The sequence below is a fragment of the Vulpes vulpes genome, chromosome 9, assembly GCF_048418805.1.
Source record: "Vulpes vulpes isolate BD-2025 chromosome 9, VulVul3, whole genome shotgun sequence".
Taxonomy (NCBI): Eukaryota; Metazoa; Chordata; class Mammalia; order Carnivora; family Canidae; genus Vulpes; species Vulpes vulpes.
In genome coordinates, this window is record NC_132788.1 from 9402766 (window position 1) to 9425680 (window position 22915).

Sequence of the window (22915 nt, forward strand, 5' to 3'; positions counted from 1 at the left end):
AAATATTCACTTCCCTTTTCTTGAAACTCTGCATTATTATTCTCAAAATGGTGCCACAACTTTAAGAGGCACCAAAAAGGTAGAATTTTAACATCATAAAGCCAAGGAAAAGATAAATCTTGAGAAATAGTTTGTTTCATATTTATACTTTTTTTTTAAGTAGATTTCAGTTTCCTCTTTTTCAGCATCTTTAGGCTTAGATGGTGCAGCTGTGGGCTAGGAAAACAAGCTTCCTAATCTCTTTTTTTTTTTAAAGCAAATGATCCATCCTTGAATATAATAAAAAATAAGTAAATTTTTAAATTTTAGAATAAAGTGCTATTAACTTCTAAAATCATGAGTTTTATATAAAGTTTAAAACCTATAAATTGGGCAGCCCGGGTGGCTCAGTGGTTTAGCACCACCTTCAGCCTGGAGACCTGGAATCGAGTCTCATGTCGGGCTCCCTATATGGAGCCTGCTTCTCCCTCTGCCTGTGTCTCTGTCTCTCTCTGTGTGTCTCTCATGAATAAACAATAAATAAAATCTTTAATAAATAAATAAATAAATAAATAAATAAATTCTATAAACTATTTGGCAAATTATAATGTAAAATAAGCCGAAAGGTATAGTAACTATTGCTGTGTTTCCACATAGGAAGACTTCAGGATATCAAAATGATTTATTCCATGATAATGAAATTACATACATTCAGCAAGTATAACAAAGATAGCTGGCAAGAGCACAGTAGAAGTACTGAGAATGAACTGAAGCAGTCTCTGAAAAACAAACATATTTATACCCAAGCCTACTACCAAAGAACATTCTAGAAAACACAAAAATAGACAAGCATACATTCCACTAGCCATCAGATCACTAGCACCATGACAGGTTATATAGCCTCTGAAACATTCTACTCTTCACTTGTGAAAGAACGAGGGCAGGGATGCCTGGGTGGCTCAGTGGGTTAAGTGTCTGCCTTCAGCTCAGGTCATGGTCCCAGGGTCCTAGGATGGAGCCCCAGGTCGAGCTTCCTGCTCAGAAGGGAGTGTGCGTCTCCCTCTGCTCATTCCCCCCCACTCATGAGCTTTCTCTCTCTCTCGCTCTCTCAAATAAAAGAGGAAGAAAGCAGCATGTTTACGGAGTATGAACTTGCTGCCGGGCAGAGCTGTGTTGTGTTTACTCGAGCATCCCCAGTGCTGAGTCCAGGGCTTGGTGCCGAGTAACCAATAAATAAACAGAGTTTGGAAATGTGTTAACCAGGAGAACACAGGGTAGCAGCTGAAGGAGTCTCTTCAGAAGACTGCCGAGGGAGGCAGGAAGACCAGAGGACAGAGTGGGAGCACTTGGGGGTGGTAGTAAATGAAGAGTTAAAGAAGTTTGGTGGCTGCCAAGGAGAGAAACAGGATGGTACAAAGAAGGACAGTAGAAGTGAAGCTTCTTTCAAGGAGAGATGGATACATGGGAGAAAAGGGATGGGGCTCTGTGAGGAGAGTCTGAAGGTGAAGGAAAACATGGAGATGGGACAGACCATGGTCCCTGCCAATGGGAAGGAGTGAGCACTGGAAATAAGGTATCATCCGCCTCTGAAGGTAGAAAGAAGAGAAGGCAGGGCCAGGACAGGGACATTTAAAGCTGGAGAGAAGGGCGCCTGGGTGGCTCAGTGGATTAAGTGTCTGCCTTTGGCTCAGGTCATGATCCCAGGGTCCTGGGATCGAGCTGAACATCGAGCTCCCTGCTCAGTGGGGAGCCTGCTTCTTCCTCTCCCTCTGCTGCTCCCCTCCACCTGTGCTTTCTCTTTCTCTCTGTGTGTCAAATAAATAAAATATTTTTAAAAAAATAGGAGACAAAAGACGCTGGAAAGTTTACACTGATAACTTCTGCAAAGTGGGAGGCAAAGTCTGAAGAGCCACTGTGAAGAGTCCAAGAAATAGATGAGATGAGAAATGGGCTGTTAAAGCAGTGGCAGGAAGCCAGAGGGGGCCTGGCCAGATTCTGTAGTGCACCAAGGCTGAGCATCCTAGCATGTTCTCCGGCAATGCTCTGCAGTCTGCAGCAGGGAAGAAGCTGTCTGCCAGTCCAGCAGACACCGAAGGCAAAAGAAGAAGAGCTGTCAGGTGTCACCGAAGGTGTCAGTGCTCACAGAGTCCAGAGAGGGCAGGTGACCTCATACAGCCTTCACTGTAAGAGTGAAGGGCTACTGGATGAAGAGGAAGAGATGGGTCTGAGCAGGCCCAGGTTAGAGCAGAGAGCAGAATCACAAATGCTTGGAATAAGTGGCTCCTCAAAGGGGAGCCTGGCCTCACCCCAGAAATCCCAGATGTGAAGGCTACAGAATCGCCGACCTTGTTGGCCGTGTTGCAGTGTGGCTTACATGGACTAGAGGTCTCCAAAGTCAAAATGTCCACAAACAGGGAAATGAGGAGAGAATGCTGATGCTGAATTAGGAAGGCTGGGGAGCAGCAGCATTTGTCACCCAGGAAAGGAGAACCGAGTCATGCAGAGGGAAGAGATCACCAGAAGAGCATTAAAAGTGCCACAGATGAACTGTATGGACCTCCAACAATGACAAGCAGGGAACGTTAGGTTGAGGGTCTCAAAATGGCACTGGGGATCCCCTTCCACTGTCAGGTGAAATAGTAAAAGGTAAGAGTCTTTAGGAGGGACTGGTCCCCAAGTGGGCAAAGTGGCAGGAAGGAGAGGGGACTGAGTCTGAATGTCCCAGTGAGCCATATCCCTTGAATATAATAATAAAAAAAAAATCCCTTACTTAGTTTTCTTGAAGAGTGTGTGAAGGCTTTGAAAAAGTATCAACTCCTTTGTTTAAATGAACTCAAGATACTTGTTGATAGAAAAAATGGGCAATAATTTAGTTCATCAAGAACACAGATGGAAAAATCCTCAACAAAATACTGTCGAACCAAATCCAACAATACATTAAAAAAAATCACTCACCATGATCAAGTGGGATTTATTTATGCTCAGGATGCAAGAACGGTCCAACATTCACAAATAAGTCAGTGTGATACATCACATCAACAAGACAAAGGATAAAAAACATCATTTCAATAGATGCAAAAAAAAAAAAAAAGCACTTGACAAAATACAACATCCATTCACGATAAAAACCCTCTACAAAGTAGTTGTAGAGGGAATATACTTCAACAAAATAAAGGCCCTGTATGAAAAAGTCACAGCCAACATCATCCTCAATGAGGAGAAATTGAGAGCTTTTCCCCTAAGGTTGGGAACAAGACAAGGATGTTCACTCTCAACACTTGTATTCAACATAGTACTGGAAGTCCTTCTCACAGCAATCAGACAACAAAAAGAAATAAACAGCATCCGAACTGGTAGGGAAGAAGTAAAACTTTCACTATTTGCAAATGACATGATACTGTATATGGAAAACCCTAAAACTCCACCAAAAAGTACTAAACCTAATAAATGAGTTCAGTAGAGTTGCAGGATACAAAATCAATGTACAGAAATTTATTGCATTTCTATACACTAATAATGAAGCAGCAGAAGGAGAAATTAAGGAAATAGTCCTGTTTGCAATTGCACCAAAAATAATAAAATACCTAGGAATAAACTCACCAAAGAAGTGAAAGACCTGTACTCTGAAAATTATAAAATGCTGGCGAGAGAAATTGAAGATGACACAAACAAATAGACATTCCACGTTCATGCATTGGAAGAACAAGTATTGTTAAAATGTCTATACTACACAAAGCAATCTACAGATTTAATGCGATCCCTATCAAAATACCAACAGCAATTTTTCCACAGAACTAGAACAGATAATCCTAAAATCTGTATGGAACCACAAAAGATCCCCAAATAGCCAAAGCAATCTTGAAAAAGAAAAACAAAACTAGAGGTATTACAATTCCAGACTTCAAGTTATATGACAAAGCTGTAGTAATCAAAACAGTATGATACTGCCACAAAAACAGACACACAAATCAAGAGAACAGAATAAAAAGCCCAGAAATAAACCCACAATTCAATTATATGGTCAATTAATCTTTGACAAAAGAGGCAAGAATATGTAATGGAAAAAGCTAGTTTTCTTAACAAAAGGTGTTGGGAAAATTGGACAGCCACGTGCAAAAGAATGAACCTGGGTCACTTTCCTACACCACACACAAACATAAACTCAAAATGGATTAAAGACCTAAATGTGAGACCTGAAACCATAAAAATCCTGGAAGAAAGCACAGGCAGCAATTTCTCAGACATTAGATGTAGCAACATTTTTCTAGACATGCCCTCTGAGGCAAGGGAAATAAAAGCAAAAATAAACTATTGGGACTACATTAAAATAAAAAGCTTCTGCCCAGCAAAGGAAACAACCATCAAAACTAAATAACAACCTATTGAATGGGAGAAGATATTTGCCAATGATGTATCCAATAAAAGGTTAGTATTCAAAATATATAAAGCACTTACACAACTCAGCACCCCCCAAAAACCAAATACTCCAATGAGAAAATGAGCAGAAGACATTTCTCCAAACAAGACATCCAGATGGCGAACAGACGCATGAAAAGATGCTCAACATCACTCATCCCCAGGGAAATGCAAACCAAAACCACAATGAGATATCACCTGACATCCGTCAGAATGGCTAAAATCAAAAACACAAGAAACAACAAGTGTTGGCCAGGATGTGGAGAGAGAGGAACCCCGGTGCATTGTCGGTGGGAATGAAACTGGTGCAGCTACAGTGGAAAACATTGTGGAGGTTCCTCAAGAATTTAAAAATAGGACTACTCTATGAGCCAGATTTTTAGTTACAAAAGCCAGATTATGGGAGCAGTCCAAGTGTCCACCAACAAATGAACAGATAAAGAAGGTGTGGTGTATATGCAGTGGAATATTCTTCAGCCGTAAGAAAGAATGAAATCTTGCCATTTGCAACAACCTGGATGGAGGTAGAGTGTATAATGCTGAGCGAAAATGAGCCATCAGAGAGAGACAAATATCATATGATTTCACTCATATGTGGAATTTCTTAAATTTTTTCTTAAAAAAGATGCAAACAAAGGAGCAAAAAGAGAGACAAACCAAAAAAGAGACTCTTAACTGTGGAGAACAATCAGATGGTTACCAGAGAGGAAGTGGGCGGGGGCATGTGGGAGATGGGTGAAGAGGGTTAAGAAGACACTGATCACGATGAGCACCAAGTAATGGATAGAATTGTTGAATCACTATACTGTACACCTGAAACTAATACAACACTATGTTAACGACACTGGAATTAAAATTTTAAAAACAAAAAAGAAAAAAGAAATAATTTAGTTCATCAAGACTTGGAATATTCTCTGGACAACTAAATTAGAATGGTCTCTTATCTTGTGCTCAGGGCCTAATAATTTCAAATGACCTTGAGCAAATCCTATCACCTTTTCAAATTCCATTGGTCAAATGTGGTCTTGGCTCTGAAAGGAGAAGTGATGTGTGGCATTTGTGGTTAAGAACAAAGACTTTGAAAGACTTTGGGGAGGCAAGTGGTGGGGGGATGGGGTAACTGGGTGATGGGCACTGAGGAGGACACTTGATGGGATGAGGACTGGGTATTATACTATATGTTGGCAAATCGAACTTCAATTTAAAAAAATCAAAAAAATTAATTAATTAAAAAAAGAATAAAGATTTTAGGTATAGATCTAAATCTCAACTTTACCACTCATTAGTCATGAAACCTTGGGGAAAATGTCCTCTTTTAGAATAACTTCAGCTTTGCAGCCCAAACATCCGTATTGTGACTACTTACTACTGCCATTGTCACGTGAAAATGGCCATAGGTAATACATAAACTGTGCTCCGATGAAATTTTAATCTTTGGAAACTGGTGGCTGGTCAAATTAGGCCTATGTCATAGCTTACAGATCTCTGATCTATGAGACAGAAATAATAAATAGTCACTTACCTTCCGGGGTTGCTGTAAGAATTAAGTTCATTACTACCTGTTTCCTGGCACCCGGTACACACTCAATGAATGGAAGCTGCTATTATTATTATTTCTAAGTTTATTCCAACTCAGTCTGTGACCATGGACCTATGGCTGTAAGACTTTCCGGATGTGCAGAACAAGTTCACAATTGAAAATTACTTTTCTGGAGATCTGCATGGAAGGAACCCAGATCTGGGAGGGAAACACGGAGTTCTCTGTAGCTCCGGGCCCTGACTCTTCTATGCTCTGAGGACAAAACACTGCTACCCCGGTGTGTGAGTAACCTCATTTCAAAACAATAAATAATAAATAAAGGGGGACCTGGGTTGAGCTCAGCGGTTGAGCATCTGCCTTTGGCTCAGGTCATGATCCCGGGGTCCTGAAATCGAGTCCCGCATCAGGCTTCCCGCAGGGAGCCTGCCTCTCCCTCTGCTGGTGTCTCTGCCTCTCTATGTGTATCTCTCATGGATAAGTAAATAAAATCTTTTAAAAAAAACAAAAACAATAAATCTGTAAAGCTAAGATAGCAATTCTTCCTTGTAAAATGACCTGATACATAGCATTATGCTTTTAACCGCCAGGATGCGTTTTTCTTTAATGTGATGTCTACTTAGTGTTTTTAAAATCCAATTGAAGACATTCATTGTAACCTGAAACCAACTGTTCAGAGTTGAAAAGCCTGGATATTATCCCACAGTGTATTATCTTAACACAAACTGAAGATAAATGTCATCCCACTAAGGCTCAGAGCAAAAAACTACGCTGTGCAAATGTCTTATTTTTTAGTAAGGTTGTTCTATATTAATCTTTGGCATCTTGGGAGTCAGTCTGGGGTAATGAATGAGGGCTGGTGACCATGTTGGACAGAAGCATCTGGGAAAATAATGATAAGTGGCGGCTAGTGAGTTGTCCATAACCTCCGCTTCCCATTCTTCACTCCAGTCACGATCTCAACCTGGGATGCCGGGTGGCTCAGTCGGTTCGGCGTCCGACTCTTGATTTTTGGCTCCAGTCGTGTGATCTCGGGGTCATGGGATCAACTTGTCACCCTCCCTTCTCCCCTCCCCCTGCTCTCTGTCTCAAACAAATAAACAAAACCTTAAAAAATAAATCCTAATATCAATCCTAAATTCTCGAGTCTACTCAGTGCACCACATTTTGGATTCTGTATAACTGGGATTGAATGCACGTACTACACTAACTTGTTCAGGAAAAAAAAAAAGCAATAACAGAACTTGATATTAAGTAAAATGTATTTATTTTTTTTAGTTTATGAATTTTCACATCTGCTGTTGAGGAGTTGTTCTTACAACCCTACACATATAAATCATCAGAAAATATCAGCGTTTTACTATTACAATGGTAAGTGAGAACAAGTAGAAACACTTTTAAGAGACAAGAGAGGCAAGATTATAAAGTGCTGTGGCATTTCACTCTGAAATGGTATGTCATACGCGGAGCGGAGTAATTCATCCACATGAGAGCTATCTGTAGAGGCAGGGAGGATCACCATAGCTATCTGTTCCCATCCGACGGGATCTAAGATGAAAAATTCCGCCGGAGAAGGAGGAGCAAAATGTTTCAACAGCTGAAGATAGGAGTCCCCAGCAGGATTTTAGGTTGGTGATATTGTGGGTTTTTCTTACCACCCCCCAAAAAAAATTATAATAAGGCACCCAAATTATTTGGTCTCATAATCACTGGAATAATCTAATAACTTGTGTTATTTTAACTATTATCAGTAATAGTCAACGTATCGATGACTCATTTTTCATGGTTATCTACTGCTAGCATCTATTTTTATGTTATAATATTTTCTGTAGATAGCAAGAGTCTTCAAATGGCCACATTTGTGTTTACTGAGTTATGTTGAATCTAGAGTGCCGTGCCTGCCCATAAGCTTTCAGAGTCTCCGTTAGTTGATTAAACATAGGAAATGCCTAAGCTGTTGACATATTTGCATCGATGTCACGAAGGAGCTATAACTTTATATTTATGTCATTACCTTGCGTACCAAAATGTGCCTACACACAGTGGTTGCCCACCCTTGGTATTAATCAGAAGTCACTGAAGGGTGAAGTCCCAGGACTCTGGGGAGACACGAAGGTGCAGAAACTGTGCAGAAGTGCATGCCTACCCCCCTGCTGGCCGGTCACCCCGTCACCCTGAGTGGGGAATGCAGCCTGGCTCTCTCACCAATTAAACCTTTGCTCTTTGCTTGGACTACATCCAGACACGACTTTGACAGGTTCCTTATCTGCCAGGAAGCAAACTGAGCTCGATTTCACAGACGTCGCTGGAAATCTATGACCGAGTTTTAAGGGTGTGAATGTGAAGGGGTGGGGGTTAAAAATCTGGTTTGATATTAACACAGGTTTAGTAAAAGAAAAAGGAAAGAAAGAAAGAAAGAAGAAAGAAAGAAAGAAAGAAAGAAAGAAAGAAAGAAAGAAAGAAAGAAAGAAAGAAAAAACGAAAGAAAAAAAAGGAAAGAAAAAGAACCTGCCACTTAAGCTGTGGCTACGAGCCCTTCAGAAGGATTTCAGTGGAGGGAACAGACCATGCAGGAGGCCTCGAGGCATCACAGGAAATTCCTCTGCCCTAGCAGGTGGGGCATCTATTATTTCTTCCAGGCACTAAAGTGCAGGTGGCGGGAGGGAAAAAGAAATGGTAACAGTTAATAAGGGGGTGGGCGGCTGACAGCTACCTTTTTCTGTAGCCTAAAAGGAGTCATCAGATTATTTGCTGCCTTGAGTGTCATTGTCTGGGGTCCTTCATCCTCAGGAGAGCACAGTAAGAAAACAATTTATAAATCACCCATCTCAGGGAAGTAGAGTTTCCTCCCCCTAAAACTGTACTGTTTTTAACCCCTTTTCCAAGTTAACAGACTATAAACTGTACTTAGGTTTTTCACTCAGTCACCCACAGCTTGTGATCTTAAAAACCCCTGGTTAAACCTTAAAAATCCCTGGTAGCTGGGGACCCCTGGGTGGCTCAGAGGTTGAGTGTCTGCCTTTGGCCCAGGGCCTGATCCCAGATTCCCGGGACCGAGTCCCACGTCGAGGTCCCTACATGGGGCCTCCTTCTTCCCTCTGCCTTTGTGTGTCTCTCATGGATAAATACATAAAATCTTTTGAAAAAATAAAAAAATAAAAGTGGTAGCTGTCCCTAGTCCTTGGGTTGGGGAGGGCTGGGCAGCGTCCCTGTAAGGAGAGTTGATAGATTTATCCGACAAGGCGAGGCCCTGGGAGAGAGGCTGTGCGAGCAGGAGGTGGACTTTGCTCCAGTCTCGTCGCGTGGCCGGATCAGAAGTTGTCCACAGGGATGGCAGCTGGCACCGGAGCCCATGGGACAGGGATGCAGGGAAGAGAGCTGGGAAGGCGGCTGGGCCCACCCGACTGGCTCACCGCTTCCTGGGGTGGGGGGGTAGGAAGGGGCGGGGGGGGGTGCACTTCAGAGATCCTTTCCAGTGCCTCGAGAAAACCAGGTAGTGAAAAGCTGCTAATGATCATTTATTGTCGCCCTCTGTCCAGCAGAAGCCCCTTTCCGCAGGCGGGTGGGTGTCCCAGGCTTCCTGCCGCCCAGCCCTCTGCTGGGGCCAGGGATCTGACCCCCACTCCAGGGGTGGGATGGGATGGGGGGGGCGGGGCTCAAGCAAGGCCCAGTCGGGTTTTGCTGCACCTGTGTGCAAACCCTGTAGGCTTTTCCGATGGGGGGAGGAGAGTTGGACACAGAAGAAAAAGCACAGCCTGGCGCCGAGCCCCCTGCGGGCAGGAACACGCGTCCCTACAGCTGGCTGTTCCGGTGGCTTCCTTGCCCCTGTCTCCTCTTGCGGAGCCGCCGCTGCAGCTGCAGCTTGTTGGTGAAGAACATCTGCCTCCAGCCCATGTCCTCGGCCAGGGCCCTCATGTCCGGGGTGACGGTGTCGCAGGCCGACAGCACGATCTTCTCCCACAGTTTGTCACACGTGCACAGCTGTGGGGGGACCGTGAGACGCAGGTGAGGGCAAGGCCATCTACCCCCAAGCCCCTACCAGTCCCTGCTGCCCCGGAGAAACCAGGTGCGTCCTGCCCCCTCTCCTGCCTCGTGGGGGAAAGGCAGGTGCCCTGGGCCTAAGGGACCCGCAGGACGTCATTCATGCATTAAACCAAGTCCCCAACTGGTTTAAGATGAAAAATGCAAGACAGCTCTACGTAGTACATGCGCAACACGCGGCTGCTGATTTACATACACGACATTATACTATCCGTTTCCAATTAACCACGGAACAGAGGCTATCACGGTGTGTCCATGGGCCTTCCACCCAGTGCGGCAGTCGCTGACACCTGCTAAGCTGGCCTCCCATTTTATTTTATTATTATTATTATTATTTTTTAGATTGTATGTATCTATTGGAGAGAGAGAAAATAGAGCACGAGCAGGGGGAGAGGCAGAGGGAGAAGCAGGCTCCCCACTGAGCAGGGAGCCTGATGTGAGGCTCAATCGCAGGACCCCGAGATCCTGACCGGAGCTGAAGGCAGGTGCTTAACCCACTGAGCCACCCAGGTGCCCCTATTATTTTTTTTTTTTTAAGGAGGCTCCACGCAGGTCTTGAACTCAAAACCTAGAGATCAAGACCTGGGCTGAGAGCAGCCCAGGTGGCTCAGCGGTTTAGCGCCACCTTCAGCCCAGGGCCTGATCTTGGAGACCCAGGATCAAGTCCCACGTCGGGCTCCCTGCATGGAGCCTGCTTCTCCCTCTGCCTATGTCTCTGCCTCTGTGTGTGTGTGTGTCTCTCATGAATAAATGAAATATTAAAAAAAAAAAAAAAGACCTGGGCTGAGATCAAGTGACTTAACCCACTGTGCCACCCAGGCTTGAACTCACAACCCAGAGATCAAGACCTGGGCTGAGATCAAGTGACTGAACCCACTGTGCCACGCAGGGGCCTCTTGCCTCCGCTGTTAGCCCTCCCTGAAGCCATTTCTCCATGGGCTGGTCCAGCTGACAGCTTAGTTCACTGTAGGCTGCTTAGTGGCAAGCGGTAACAAAAGGCACAAGTGGCCCTCAAGCAAGCAACCAGCACATCTGACCTGCACCTATTCCTGCTGCCAGGGCCCCGTCTGCAAGTTTTGCTCCGAGCCCTATGCACAGGTGATGTCACCATGCACCAGAGTGGCCTCCACGATTCTGTGTATGCGATGGGCCCATTTGGCACATGGCAACGTGGGCCGTGCTCTGGGGGTAAAGTTCTCTGAGATGTTCCTCTGCGGTCTGGGGCTTTAACTGGAGGCCAGGAAGTTAAGGACTGATAAGAGCCCTCTGACCCCAGGTCTGCACCAGGCCTGTTTGCCCTCCCTCCCAGTTCAAAGTTGCCACAGGTCGGCTTCCATTTACTCAGGGCTTTCTGGTAGGACATTTCCACTTGGCACCATTATTTATAGCACCTACCCTCATCTACTGAACCCTTTCAGGGTGCAAATTTCCTGACCCCTTACACAACATGTCCCCAAATCCTTCCTGAAGGTAAATCTTCCGTTGTATTTATTTAGTATCACTAACCTCGGCATTCACCATGGCTTTTTGGCATATGCAATGGGAGCATTTAAAGGTGCTTGGGAAAAAAAAATAAAAATAAATTTAAAAATAAAGTAAATAAATAAATAAAGGTGTTTGGAGGGGCGTCTGGGTGGCTCAGTCAGATAAGTGTCCTGCTTCTCTCTCTCCCTCCGCCGCTCCTCCTGCTTGTGCTCTCTCAGTCTCTCTCTCCTGCTCTCTCTCTCTCAAATACATAAGTAAATAAATAAAATCTTTAAAAACAAAGAAGAGGGTGCTTGAATATTTGGGGCTTCTGGGTAGCTGAGTTGGTTAGGCACCTGACTCTTGATTTCAGATCAGGTCATGATCTCGGCTCGGGTCATGATCTCAGGGTCCTGGGATGGAGCCCCATGATGGGCTCTGTGCTCAGTAGGGAGCCTGCTGGAGAGATTTTCTCTCTCTCTCACCCTCTGCCCCTCCCCCCGCCCACTTGTGCTTATTCTCTCTAAAATAAATAAATAAATCTTAAAAAAAAAAAAAAGTGGCATGGATATTTGGTGTTACACAGAAGTAAGTCCAGGATATAAAATGTGCTCTATAAAGCGTTCCCCGTGGGCCTCAGTGACACACACTCCCTGGTTCCATCCTTCCTGTGCCAGTTGTGTGCTCTGGGAAGCTAATCACCAACCCGATTTCTCTTTCTTTTCTTTCTTTCTTTCTTTTTCTTTCTTTCTTTCTTTCTTTCTTTCTTTCTTTCTTTCTTTCTTTTCTTTCTTTCTTTCTTTCTGATTTATTTATTTGAGAGAGAGAGAGCCTTTCTGATTTATTTATTTGAGAGAGAGAGAGCATGAGCAGGAGGGCAGAGGGAAAGGGAGAGAGAGAGCCTCAAGCAGACTTCCCACTGAGCACAGAGCCCCACTCAAGGCTCAATCTCATGACCCTGAGATCAGGATCTGAGCGAAACCAAGAGTCGGTCCACTTAACTGACTGTACCACGCAGACGCCCCCTATTTCCCTTTCCATCAGTTTCATTCAGCGGTCATTATTCATGAAAATCCGGAAGTGGAAAGACCTAGGCGTGGTGGGCAAGCCATAAGGAGCTCAGAGTTCCTATAAACCAGTAGTGCAGGCTACACTGGCCTGCTCGTCCCTTCTGCTCAAGCCCCTCCCAGACATGCCCCTGCTGCAAGAACCCCCACAGGGACTTCTCATAAAGAGGCAAAGAGAGATGGCTGGGTGGTTCAGTGGTTGAGCATCTGCCCTTGGCTGGGGTCATGATCCCAGGATCCTGGGATCAAGTCCCACATCGGGCTGCCTTAATGGAGCCTGCTTCTCCCTCTGCCTAGGTTACTGACTCTCTCTGTGGGTCTCTCATGAATAAATAAATAAAATCTTTTAAAATCTTAAAAAAAAGGGATCCCTGGGTGGCGCAGCGGTTTGGCGCCTGCCTTTGGCCCAGGGCGCGATCCTGGAGACCCGGGATCGAATCCCACATCAGGCTCCCGGTGCATGGAGCCTGCTTCTCCCTCCGCCTGTGTCTCTGCCTCTCTCTCTCTCTCTGTGACTATCATAAATTAAAAAAAAAAAAAAAAAAAATCTTAAAAAAAAAAGGAGGCTAAGAAAAGCGAGAAGCCTGTGGACCCCTCAAAGATCAATAACTTACGGAGCATATGTTAAGGGCAAGAAATTTTGTGTTCATTGCCTTATTTATTTATGTCTATTTATTTCATGAATTATTTACTGCAGTAAAATCATCTGAAGCAATCTCCTATGGGATACAATGATGGCAAGTAGGGCACTCAGTCTGTTTACACACAATGTTGCTGAAGAACCCTGGATGCAAGGAAGGCAGATCCTGTCTAGAATAGGCCAATGATCCAGGGAGGACAAATCTCTGCTTCCTCCATCACTGAAGGGTCCAGTATTACTTAATCACCTACCTCAAGTCAGTGACTGGACCCCCCTCCCGCAGTACAGCCCTTTATTGGGGGGCTCAGTATCAGTCTCTCCTTTACTCCTCTAAATCAGAGGCCAGATTTATCTTGATAGGAGGAGGCTATTGTTGCGGCCACACACAGGCCCCATCCTTGCCACAGGGCATTTTGTTTATGAACCCAGCAAACAGTAGGGTGGCTGGGGAAATAGGCCCACTGACATCCACAGAGCAGAGCATCTTACCCATCTAGTTACTGACAACCTCCTCTGCATTAAGTGCCTTTTGATTAGGAACTTGGGTCACAAAGACCTCTATCCTTTGGCTTATTCCTAGAAGTCCATCCAAATACCTCTTCCCGGGACGCCTGGGTGGCTCAGTGGTTGAGCATCTGCCTTTGGCTCAGGGCGTGATCCTGGAGACCCTGGAGACTCCCCCATCGGGCTCCCCGCATGGGGCCTGCTTCTCCCTCTGCCTGTGTGTCTCTGCCTCTCTCTCTCTCTCTGTCTCTCATGAATAAATAAATAAAATCTTTAAAACAAACAAATACCTCTTCCCTAGGAATCATTGCTAATCTCCAAATCTGGTTCTTTTCAAGACTAACCATCCAGCCAAAACAGTAGCTTTTGCTCAGTAGAAATCCAAGGGCTTTTTTTCAAAAGCAAAACAGTTTCTACAAATTCTTGTCTTTACTCTAAAGCACTGGGGCACAAGCTATACCCTTCCCAGGAAGGCAGGCCACAGGTCCCAGCAAGGATCCAGACAGGCCTCAGCCCTGTAAGCTGTGGACACTTGGAGCATCACTGAATCTGCTGGATCATGAGAAGCCAGTGGCACAGCTGCTTACAGCACCATCCGGACCAGCAGTTGGGCCCCACTACCATTGGCAGCTTTAGGGCTACATGAAGAAGCAAACTCAAATTGTGTATGTACCTTGAAAACTAAAAAAGGTCCATGAAGAGCTGTGGCTGCCTTCCTATCATAGGAATTAAATCTACGGCCCTGGATCCTAGGTGATTTACTGAGAGGGCAGGCCTCTCAGTTTTTGAGCAGCTCATCTCCACCTCCTTGGCATACACATATCTTACCACAGCATCTAAGGTGTCTGATACCTCTTGCTCATCAGCATGATGTCATCAATACTGACCAGCATGTAGGAAGGTGACAGGAACAATAATAGCTCTGTGATGTGAGACCCACAGCTAGAGAACTCATAATCCTGATGCGAAATGAAGAAGGTACACTGTCATCCCCATTCGGGGAAAGCCAGTCTATTGTGGTGTTCTTATTGGCAAGTCTAGGAAGACGTGAGGATGGCGTGCGAGGGGATGGGGCAAGGGGGAAGGTGAGAGCTGGCCAGACTGTAGACACATCTTGAAGGCGGAGCTCATAAGACTTGCTAATGAATTAGATGAGAAGTAAGAAGAAAGAGATGAATGATGGGCTTGTTGGCTTGAACAGCTGGGTGCATGGTGTTGCCAAGGGCCGAGAAAATAAGACTGGGGGAGAAGCAGAATTGGTAAACAGGGATGCCTGGGTGGTGCAGCGGTTTAGCGCCTGCCTTTGGCCCGGGGCACAATCCTGGAGAACCGGGATCGAGTCCCACGTCGGGCTCCCTGCATGGAGCCTGCTTCTCCCTCTGCCTGTGTCTCTGCCTCTCTCAATCTCTCTTTCTCTCTCTCTGTGACTATCATGAATAAATAAATAAAATCTTTAAAAAAAATAAAAAATAAATAAAAAAAGAGAATTGGTTAACAGGTATGTGGTGAAGGGGATTATCAAGAGGCCTGGTTTGACATGTTAAATCTGAGATGTCTATACTACACGTAGGTGGAAGCGTTGAGTGTGCAATTAGACTTAAAAGTAAGGAGTTAAAGGGGGGCAACCTGGACTGGAAACATATGTTTGAAAATTATCAGTGTGTAAATACTATTTAAAGCCCTGGGATTAGATGCTGTCGTGGAGGTGTGACTGTGGAGAGAGAATGCCCAGGGAGGAGCTCTAGGACATTTTAAGATTAAAGGAGCCATAAAATAGAAAAGTTTTCATCAAGGGAGACTGAGAATAAGGAAGAAAATCTGGACGGCCATCCAATGTCTCAATGCTGCTGAAAAGAGAGGAATTTAAAACTGGTGGTAGGGTGCCGGGTGGCTCAGTCGGTCAAGTGTCTGCCTTTGGCTCAGGTCATGATCCCAGGCTAACACACACACTCTCTCTCTCTCTCTCTCTCTCACATCCCTCTCTTTCAAATAAATAAATAAAATTTTTAAAAAGCATCCAGTCTTTTAGTATTAAATATGTTTAAAAGAAAATATTAAAAAAAACAGCGAACTGGTGTTTTTTCAAGATTGTGTACAATGGCGACCTTGACAAGAGCCATTTCAACGGCACAGTGGGGATGAATGCCTGGCTAGAGTGAGTCCAAGAAAGAATAGGAGAAGAGGAAGTGGATACAGCAAGTACAGACACTCTTTGGGGGGAATTCTGTTTGACTAGCAGAATGGGGAATCAGGTCAAGGCTAATTTTTTAATTTATGTGCCAATGGAAATGATCCAGTAGAGGTGGTAAAAGTAGGGAAAGGGGGAGCTGCGTAAGCAAAGTAGGTGAACAGAGGGGCTGAAATGCACAGGTGGATGTGTGACCACAGGTAATAACAAGGAGAATTCTTACCTGTACCAACCAGGAAGTTCACAGAGTTGATGGGTAGAGGGATGAGGCATGTAGACCAGGAGAAGGGACAATGGGGCTGTTCTCTGGTCACTGCTGCTACTTCCTCAGTGAAATGAGGAGACACAGTATCAGCTAAGACTGAGGAAGGAGGAGACTTCAGGAGAGAGAAGAGAGTCTAAAATAGACCTCTTGGAGGATAAAGGAGAGTAAGAAACTCAGTTTCTTAGACAAAAGGTATTTTATGAGTAGGATGTAGTCATCGGTTCTGAGTCGGTTCTTAATGCCAGACATCTGCTCATAAAATATGGTCCCGAGAAACACAGAGAAGAGGAGGAGCGAAAGGATGAAGGCCTCTTGTTTCTAGTATTGAAGATGTTAAAGCAAGGAATTGTGTTCAAGACAACACACTATTATGATCCTGCCTGCGAATATATGAATCTTGATGTGTGCGCTGCTCTATTCTGGGTATCCAGTTTGTCCAGAGCTAGTGGTGCTAAGCAAACTTTGCACCTGTTCTCTCACATTTCCCTGTCTCCTGTAGGTAGGTGGGGCTGTAAAATTAGTTCTGGGCAAAGGGCTAGGTGTAGAAGTGCTGTACCAAAACATAGTACGTGCACCTCCAGCTGCCTCTTCACTGCCGCGGTGTCCCAGGAGACCGCGCGTTCCAGATGGTGCAGTACAGGATGGTGGCATCTCTAAACCTGAGTCCCTGAGGGACTTTGTGGAGCAGAGTCCCCTACTGAACTGCAATGGGTAGGAACTGTAGATGAAAAAACAGCTATTATTGTGTTATTGTTAAGCCTCTGGGGCTTGGGAGCTGTGTGTGATCCCAGGTCATAGTCTAAACTTAGTCTCTACTGAGTTAGTGTGCAAAGCTTTTGAATTTTTCTAATACATATAATTGTAATATATATTAATAATTAAATATTAATTATATAATTATATAATATATAATATTGTTTAATATATAATATATAATATATTTAATGTATAATTATATAATATCATATTAATATATATTTAATATAGGATATATATTGTATTTAATATATAATTAATATATAATATATAATTATAATATATTTATTTATATATAATTATTTTTATATAATTATATATTTATATATTATATATAATAATATAATAATATAATAATATATAATATATTATTATATTAATAATTATATATTATATAATTATATACTTACATATATAATTACATAATATTTATATATAATTATATAACATATTATATAATTATAATATAATTTATTTATATATTATTATATAATTAATTATATATTAATATTAATAAGTAATATATATAAAATTGTAATTTAAGGGTGACTACAAGCTTTGAGTCCTTCAAGATATGGATAGGTTCCCCCTTTTTTTTTGGATAGGTCCCCTTTTTAAAAAGATTTTATTTATTTGAGAGAGAGAGTGAGAGAAAGAAAGTATGAGCAGAGAGGAGGAGGGAGAAGGAGAGGGAGAAGCAGACTCCTTGATGAGCAGAGAGCCCCATGTGGGACTCAATCCCACGACCCTGAGATCATGGCCTGAGCTGAAGGCAGATGCTTAACCGACTGAATTACCCAGGTGCCCGGGGCCCCTTCTTACAGTGAAACTCACCCAAAATGGAGTCACTTCATGTAATCCTATCAGTTAAATGATAAACTGGTGTGGGCTTGAGCTCTCTTCTGACATTAACCCTTCTGTTAGTTTAAAATCCATGATTGTTCCTAACTCTGGAAAACGAAACAGGGGTGGTAGAAAGGGAGGTGGGCGGGTGGTGGGGGTGACTGGGTGGCGGGCACTGAGTGGGGCACTTGATGGATGAGCACTGGGTGCTATTCTGTATGTTGGCAAATTGAACACCAGTAAAAAATAAATTTATATTAAAAAAATAAATAAATAATAAAAAAATAAAATCCATGGTTGTGAACATGGTCACTGGGAATGCGGCACAGGCAAATATATAAAGGTACACGAAAAGAAGAGCTAAGCGATCACTATCCCTACAGATACCATGGCATCAAGGATAACAAAAATTTTGAAATAGCCTAGACCAAAAAAATCTGACACGTGTCTTGGGAGGGAGGAGGGCCCCACTGGCTGCCTTGCTGCTCATGGATGCTTCCATGTGGACAGAGGCAGGGAACACTTTCAATGCAACGGCCTGTCGTTGCGGCACCTGCCTGCTGTATTCCTGTCTTCTGAGGAGAGGAAAAAAAAAAAAAAAGTGTTCCAGTACTTACTTCCATTTTATAAAAGACCCATCTTTTTATGCTCTTCAGGTACCGAAGCAGACAGGTGACCTAGCAAACACAGTTCACTTGAATCCTAGCCCTACTAGTCCTGGGCATGACTCTTAATTACTCTGAGCCTGTCTCCACATTCAGCCTTGGGCTGGGTCATCGGAGGAGCAGAATGAAGTGATTTCAGCCCAGCTGCTGTGCCGCAAACCCTCCCAGGCACAGTACTTGGCTCCAGTGCTCACTGTCGGTGGACTTTATCTGAGCCTGTTTCCTTCTCCATAAAATCAGGACAGGATAGTCCCTACCCGTCCACCTCCCAGGGCTTGGGGATTACACTGAACCACATGCATTCGGTGCTTCGCACACAGTAGGCACTCAGTACATGGTCTGGTTATGATTACGTGGAAACGATACTAAGGTGTTAGTGCTGATCAAGAATAACACGGGTCAAGCATGTGGAATATATATAATGAACAAGCCCGAAAGGGCAACAGAACCACTGGCTACCTCACCCATGTCTCAGAAAGAGGCCCCCTACGCAGTGAGCTGCCACTGGGCGGACAGTTCAGGGCCATGGTTGGGGAGTCTGGGGAAAATTTTAAGAAAACCCATCGGTTCGCAGAATGGGGAAATGGGAAGCCAAATACGAGTACAGAGAGAGACCAAGGAACCACATATTTACGGACAGTGAATACTGTGATTAAGTCATTCATGTTCACAGAATTTAAGGCCAGGGAAAATGTTCTTTCTCTTCTGATCCGTCATTTAGGTGAATTTAAGGATCGGAAGTGCCAAGACATCTATCTGCCCTCCATCCAGTCATGCAGACATCTCTTCACAACTTCTATCTGCCAAGCATGGAAAATACTAGAGAAGACAGATTCACAATTAAATAACCACAATAGGCCCTGTGCTGATGTTGGAATCATACTAACAAGGCCAAACTTGAGTTGAATTCAGACAAAACCTTGTACCAACTACAATGCTGACCATCCGGGCAGCCTGGGTGGCTCAGGGGTTGAGGGTCTGCCTTTGGCCCAGGGCGTGATCCTGGGGTCCCGGGATCGAGTCCCGCGTCGGGCTCCCTGCATGGAGCCTGCTTCTCCCTCCACCTGTGTCTCTGCCTCTCTCTCTCTCTCTCTCTCTCTCTGTGTCATGAATAAATAAATAAAATCTTTAAAAAAATAAAAAACAACAACAATGCTCCAGAGCAAGTTCTAGGATGTTCTAACCCTCCAGATCATAGAAACCAAACTGAAGGGAACTGGATCCAGCCATGCGCTCATAGGGCATAGTCTTATCATCCCAGATGGTCCCCTGAGCATCCAGCCCTGGCCAGCGAGAGGTCAGGAGAACAATTGCCTTCACCCCCTAACCTGTGGGCTTAGACATGGTACAATTAGCACCACACCAAAGGGTTGATGCCCCAAAAGTTTCAGAGAACATAGTAGGTGGGGAAGCCCAACTGCTTCCCTTATCTCTGGGAGGCAGGCCTGAGTGATTACCAAGCATCCCCTCCCCCTCCCCCACCACCACCACACACACACACACACACAGACACACACACACACAGATGTTCAAAGGAGCTGGTGCTTGCTCCTGTCCTGGACACAGTCCTGCCCTGCCTGTCACCACCACCATCTCTACCGGTCTCTCATAAGCTGCACCCCGCCCTCAGTACCCAGATCGGAACCCACCCCAGCATTCCACAGCTGTCTGAAGGAGAACCATGTGTGCCCCCGATTCCTGTCCTCTGACCATGGGCCACGATTTCAGTTCACTCTGTCACCCACTTCCCACCCTGCCCACAGGCCCAGGCAGCCAGGCATTCCCAGGAGCACCACCCAGAGGCCTGGCCCGGGCTCTGCCCTCTTGCTCCCCTTCATCCTAGCTTCCTTCTGGGGATGGGGGAAACATGTAAGCATGACCCCTATTTCAGGACACCATTACTTCCAGCTTTGAGCAGAAGGCAGCCAGGATTTCTTACTTTTATGCTTCCCTATACTTTTATGCTACTCTAAAAGTACTCTAATAAGGGAAAGGAAGGAATTCCAGATAGAAATGAATAATATAACAAAGCATAATCACTTAAGATCCTTTCTGCGTGTATATCAAAGTCAAAAGTATTACACGTTCACATAATGGTCACTGTGACACAACAACACTGGAATCTTCTGCTATTGACAGCCCCCTGGACATTCTGACATCAGCTCAATCATTTACTATCTTATCCCATCTTCAACGGTCCTTCGAGATCTAATTTCTCTACTCAGATCACAACACACTCTATATATAAGCAACTAGGGAAACTCTTAGAAAATGTCTTAATATTGAAAAATGAAAAGGATCGACGGATCCTCCTTTCGAAGATGTGAACTCTAACACGAGGGTAGATGACTACCCCGTCACGGGCACCATACGTGTCAAGACATCAGTGTACCCCCTGTAAAGAAGACTATGGAAGCAAACTTGTGAGATTTGGAGGCAAAGAAAAGGATTCTCAAAAGAGAGCTGAAATTTCCACCACCGTAACTTCATTTGGGACTCATATTTTAGACTGGAAATATTTACAGTATGTTTTATATCATAAAGTGGTCTACAGAATGCCCCCATCTAGGATGCCCAAGCCCTGGGGCTCTTTGCTTGGTAGATGCCAGGGGAAGAAACACGAGGTATTGCATCCGGACTATGGGTCCAGCTGCTCCGCTCATCGTGGATTTAGCTCCCCCTGGCGGTGGTGCATGAACTTAACACACCTGGTGGTATCTGCAAGCTGAAAGGGATCCTGGGGCTGACCTGGTTAAGACTTCTCCTTTCACAAATGGGGACATTAAGGCTCTGAGAGAATACGGGTGCTGTCCAAGGCTCCTAGTAGGGAGTGGCTGGTCGAAGAGCGGAACCCAGCTCTCTGTCTCGTCTGATGTAAACACAGTGAAGATAGGAAAACACCCCACCCCACTCCACCCCACCCCTAATCTTCCAGACTTTGAGAATCTCTTGAAACCTTTTCTCTGTACCATTTTAATATCAAATTCTTGGGCTGGATTCAGAATTGGGTTCCTGTAAACACAGGCAAACACATCAAGGGCACAGATGCTGGGTGCACCTCAGACCTTGCCAACCCCTTACCAGGGTGTGGGCCTGGCATCTCTATTTTCACCTGCTCCCCAGGTGCTTTGCCTACTTGGCCAGACTTGGGAATCACGCTCAGAGGGAGTTTGTAGCTGATCCTGAGTCACAACCAAGATGACTATATTTATACACTAGTCACCATCGTCCTACCCTGTCTGGGCTTCAGCCTTTCATCTAGCTGCAGAGGTTCTTTGTGTCTACTCTGCTGTGGTTTGCAGAAAAAGGTGAGCATTAGGCCTGGTGCCCCCTAGGCCAAGCCAGCAGGCCCCCAGGTAGGTTCCTTCCTGGCAGCATTGCCTGACAGGAGCTTGCCGCAATCCCAGGGCTAGCCCTCAGGATGACTTTCCAGAATACCATGACATAGGATTCATTCACCTTTCAGAGATGTTCTCATATTAGCCAAGCTCCTGGAGGATGCCTCTTTGTTGTTCACCATGAGAAATACAACCATCCAGCAACCAGGCTCTCGGGTGCTCATCCATGGAGGCTCTGTGGTTGGATCAGCATGGAATCAGAGCAAGAGCAGATAGCGGGAGTTAAGAGAGGTGGGTTTGAAGCAGGGCATTCCTAGGAAAGGGAACAGCATAAGCAAATGCCAAACGCTAGATAGGCCAAAGAGATCCTACCTGGAACACAAGAGATGGCCAGAAGAAAAGCCAGTAGAGAATCCTGGACGCAAAGATGGATCAAGAAGAGGAAGGCCTGAAACAGGCCATTTAGATGTGACAATGAAGGGGTTACTGTGAACGAGGCCAGGGATATTAGGGATATTTCTGAGGCATGGACAGAGGGAGAAAAGGGAGGTGAGATAGGCTGACAGTAGACTAGTGGCTTTGGAATTCAGGATGTCACAAGACCAGTGAAATTTTTAGAAATCACACAAAACAAAAATTAAGAACCAAAATAAGGTTACTGGGTTTTTAATTTTTCCAAGTAAGGATAATTTGTTACAATGATTATTTCAGAAAAGAAGGGACATTTTAACTCTCTCCAAAATAGAGGGAAAGTTTTGTTGCCTAACCTCCAACAAACGATGACCATTTAGGCTGGCTCAGTCGGTGAAGCATGAGACCCTCAACTTCAGGGTTTTGAGTTCAAGCCCCACATTGGCCATGGAGCCTACTATTTAAAAAAAGTCATTTCAATGGAAAAAATTTGACTTGATAACAAACTCTTTGTATCTCATTTAGTTACTGTCCTCATTTCATCATAGATTATAAAATCTCACTCTGATGATCCTAGTTTGTTGAGGGTGAACTGCCTTGTAAGCTGTTTTACATTGTTTTGTTATTTTCCCAAGGAGGAAAGGAAAGAGGCTACAAACAGTCAAGAGTTTTTGAGTTTTGAAGGGTGAGGCTGATTTGAAAAAATTAATGTACTGAGAGGAAAAAACAATTGAAAGAAAGATTTAAAAATAGGAACTAAGTGCAATGTAGCATCCCAGACTGGATCTTGAAACAGCAAAA

At 44.4% G+C, this 22915-nt stretch overlaps 1 protein-coding gene across 1 annotated transcript in view; it reads right to left on the minus strand.

Annotated features, from left to right (window-relative positions):
- Positions 1-7176: 7176 nt before the first annotated feature.
- FBXO36 (F-box protein 36) overlaps positions 7177-22915 on the minus strand; it is a 100129-nt gene continuing 84390 nt past the window's right edge. Inside the window, exon 4 of the mRNA XM_072719317.1 lies at positions 7177-9913. Coding sequence (XP_072575418.1) covers positions 9725-9913 — 189 coding nt within the window. The 3' untranslated portion in view covers positions 7177-9724. The remainder of the gene's footprint in view (positions 9914-22915) is intronic.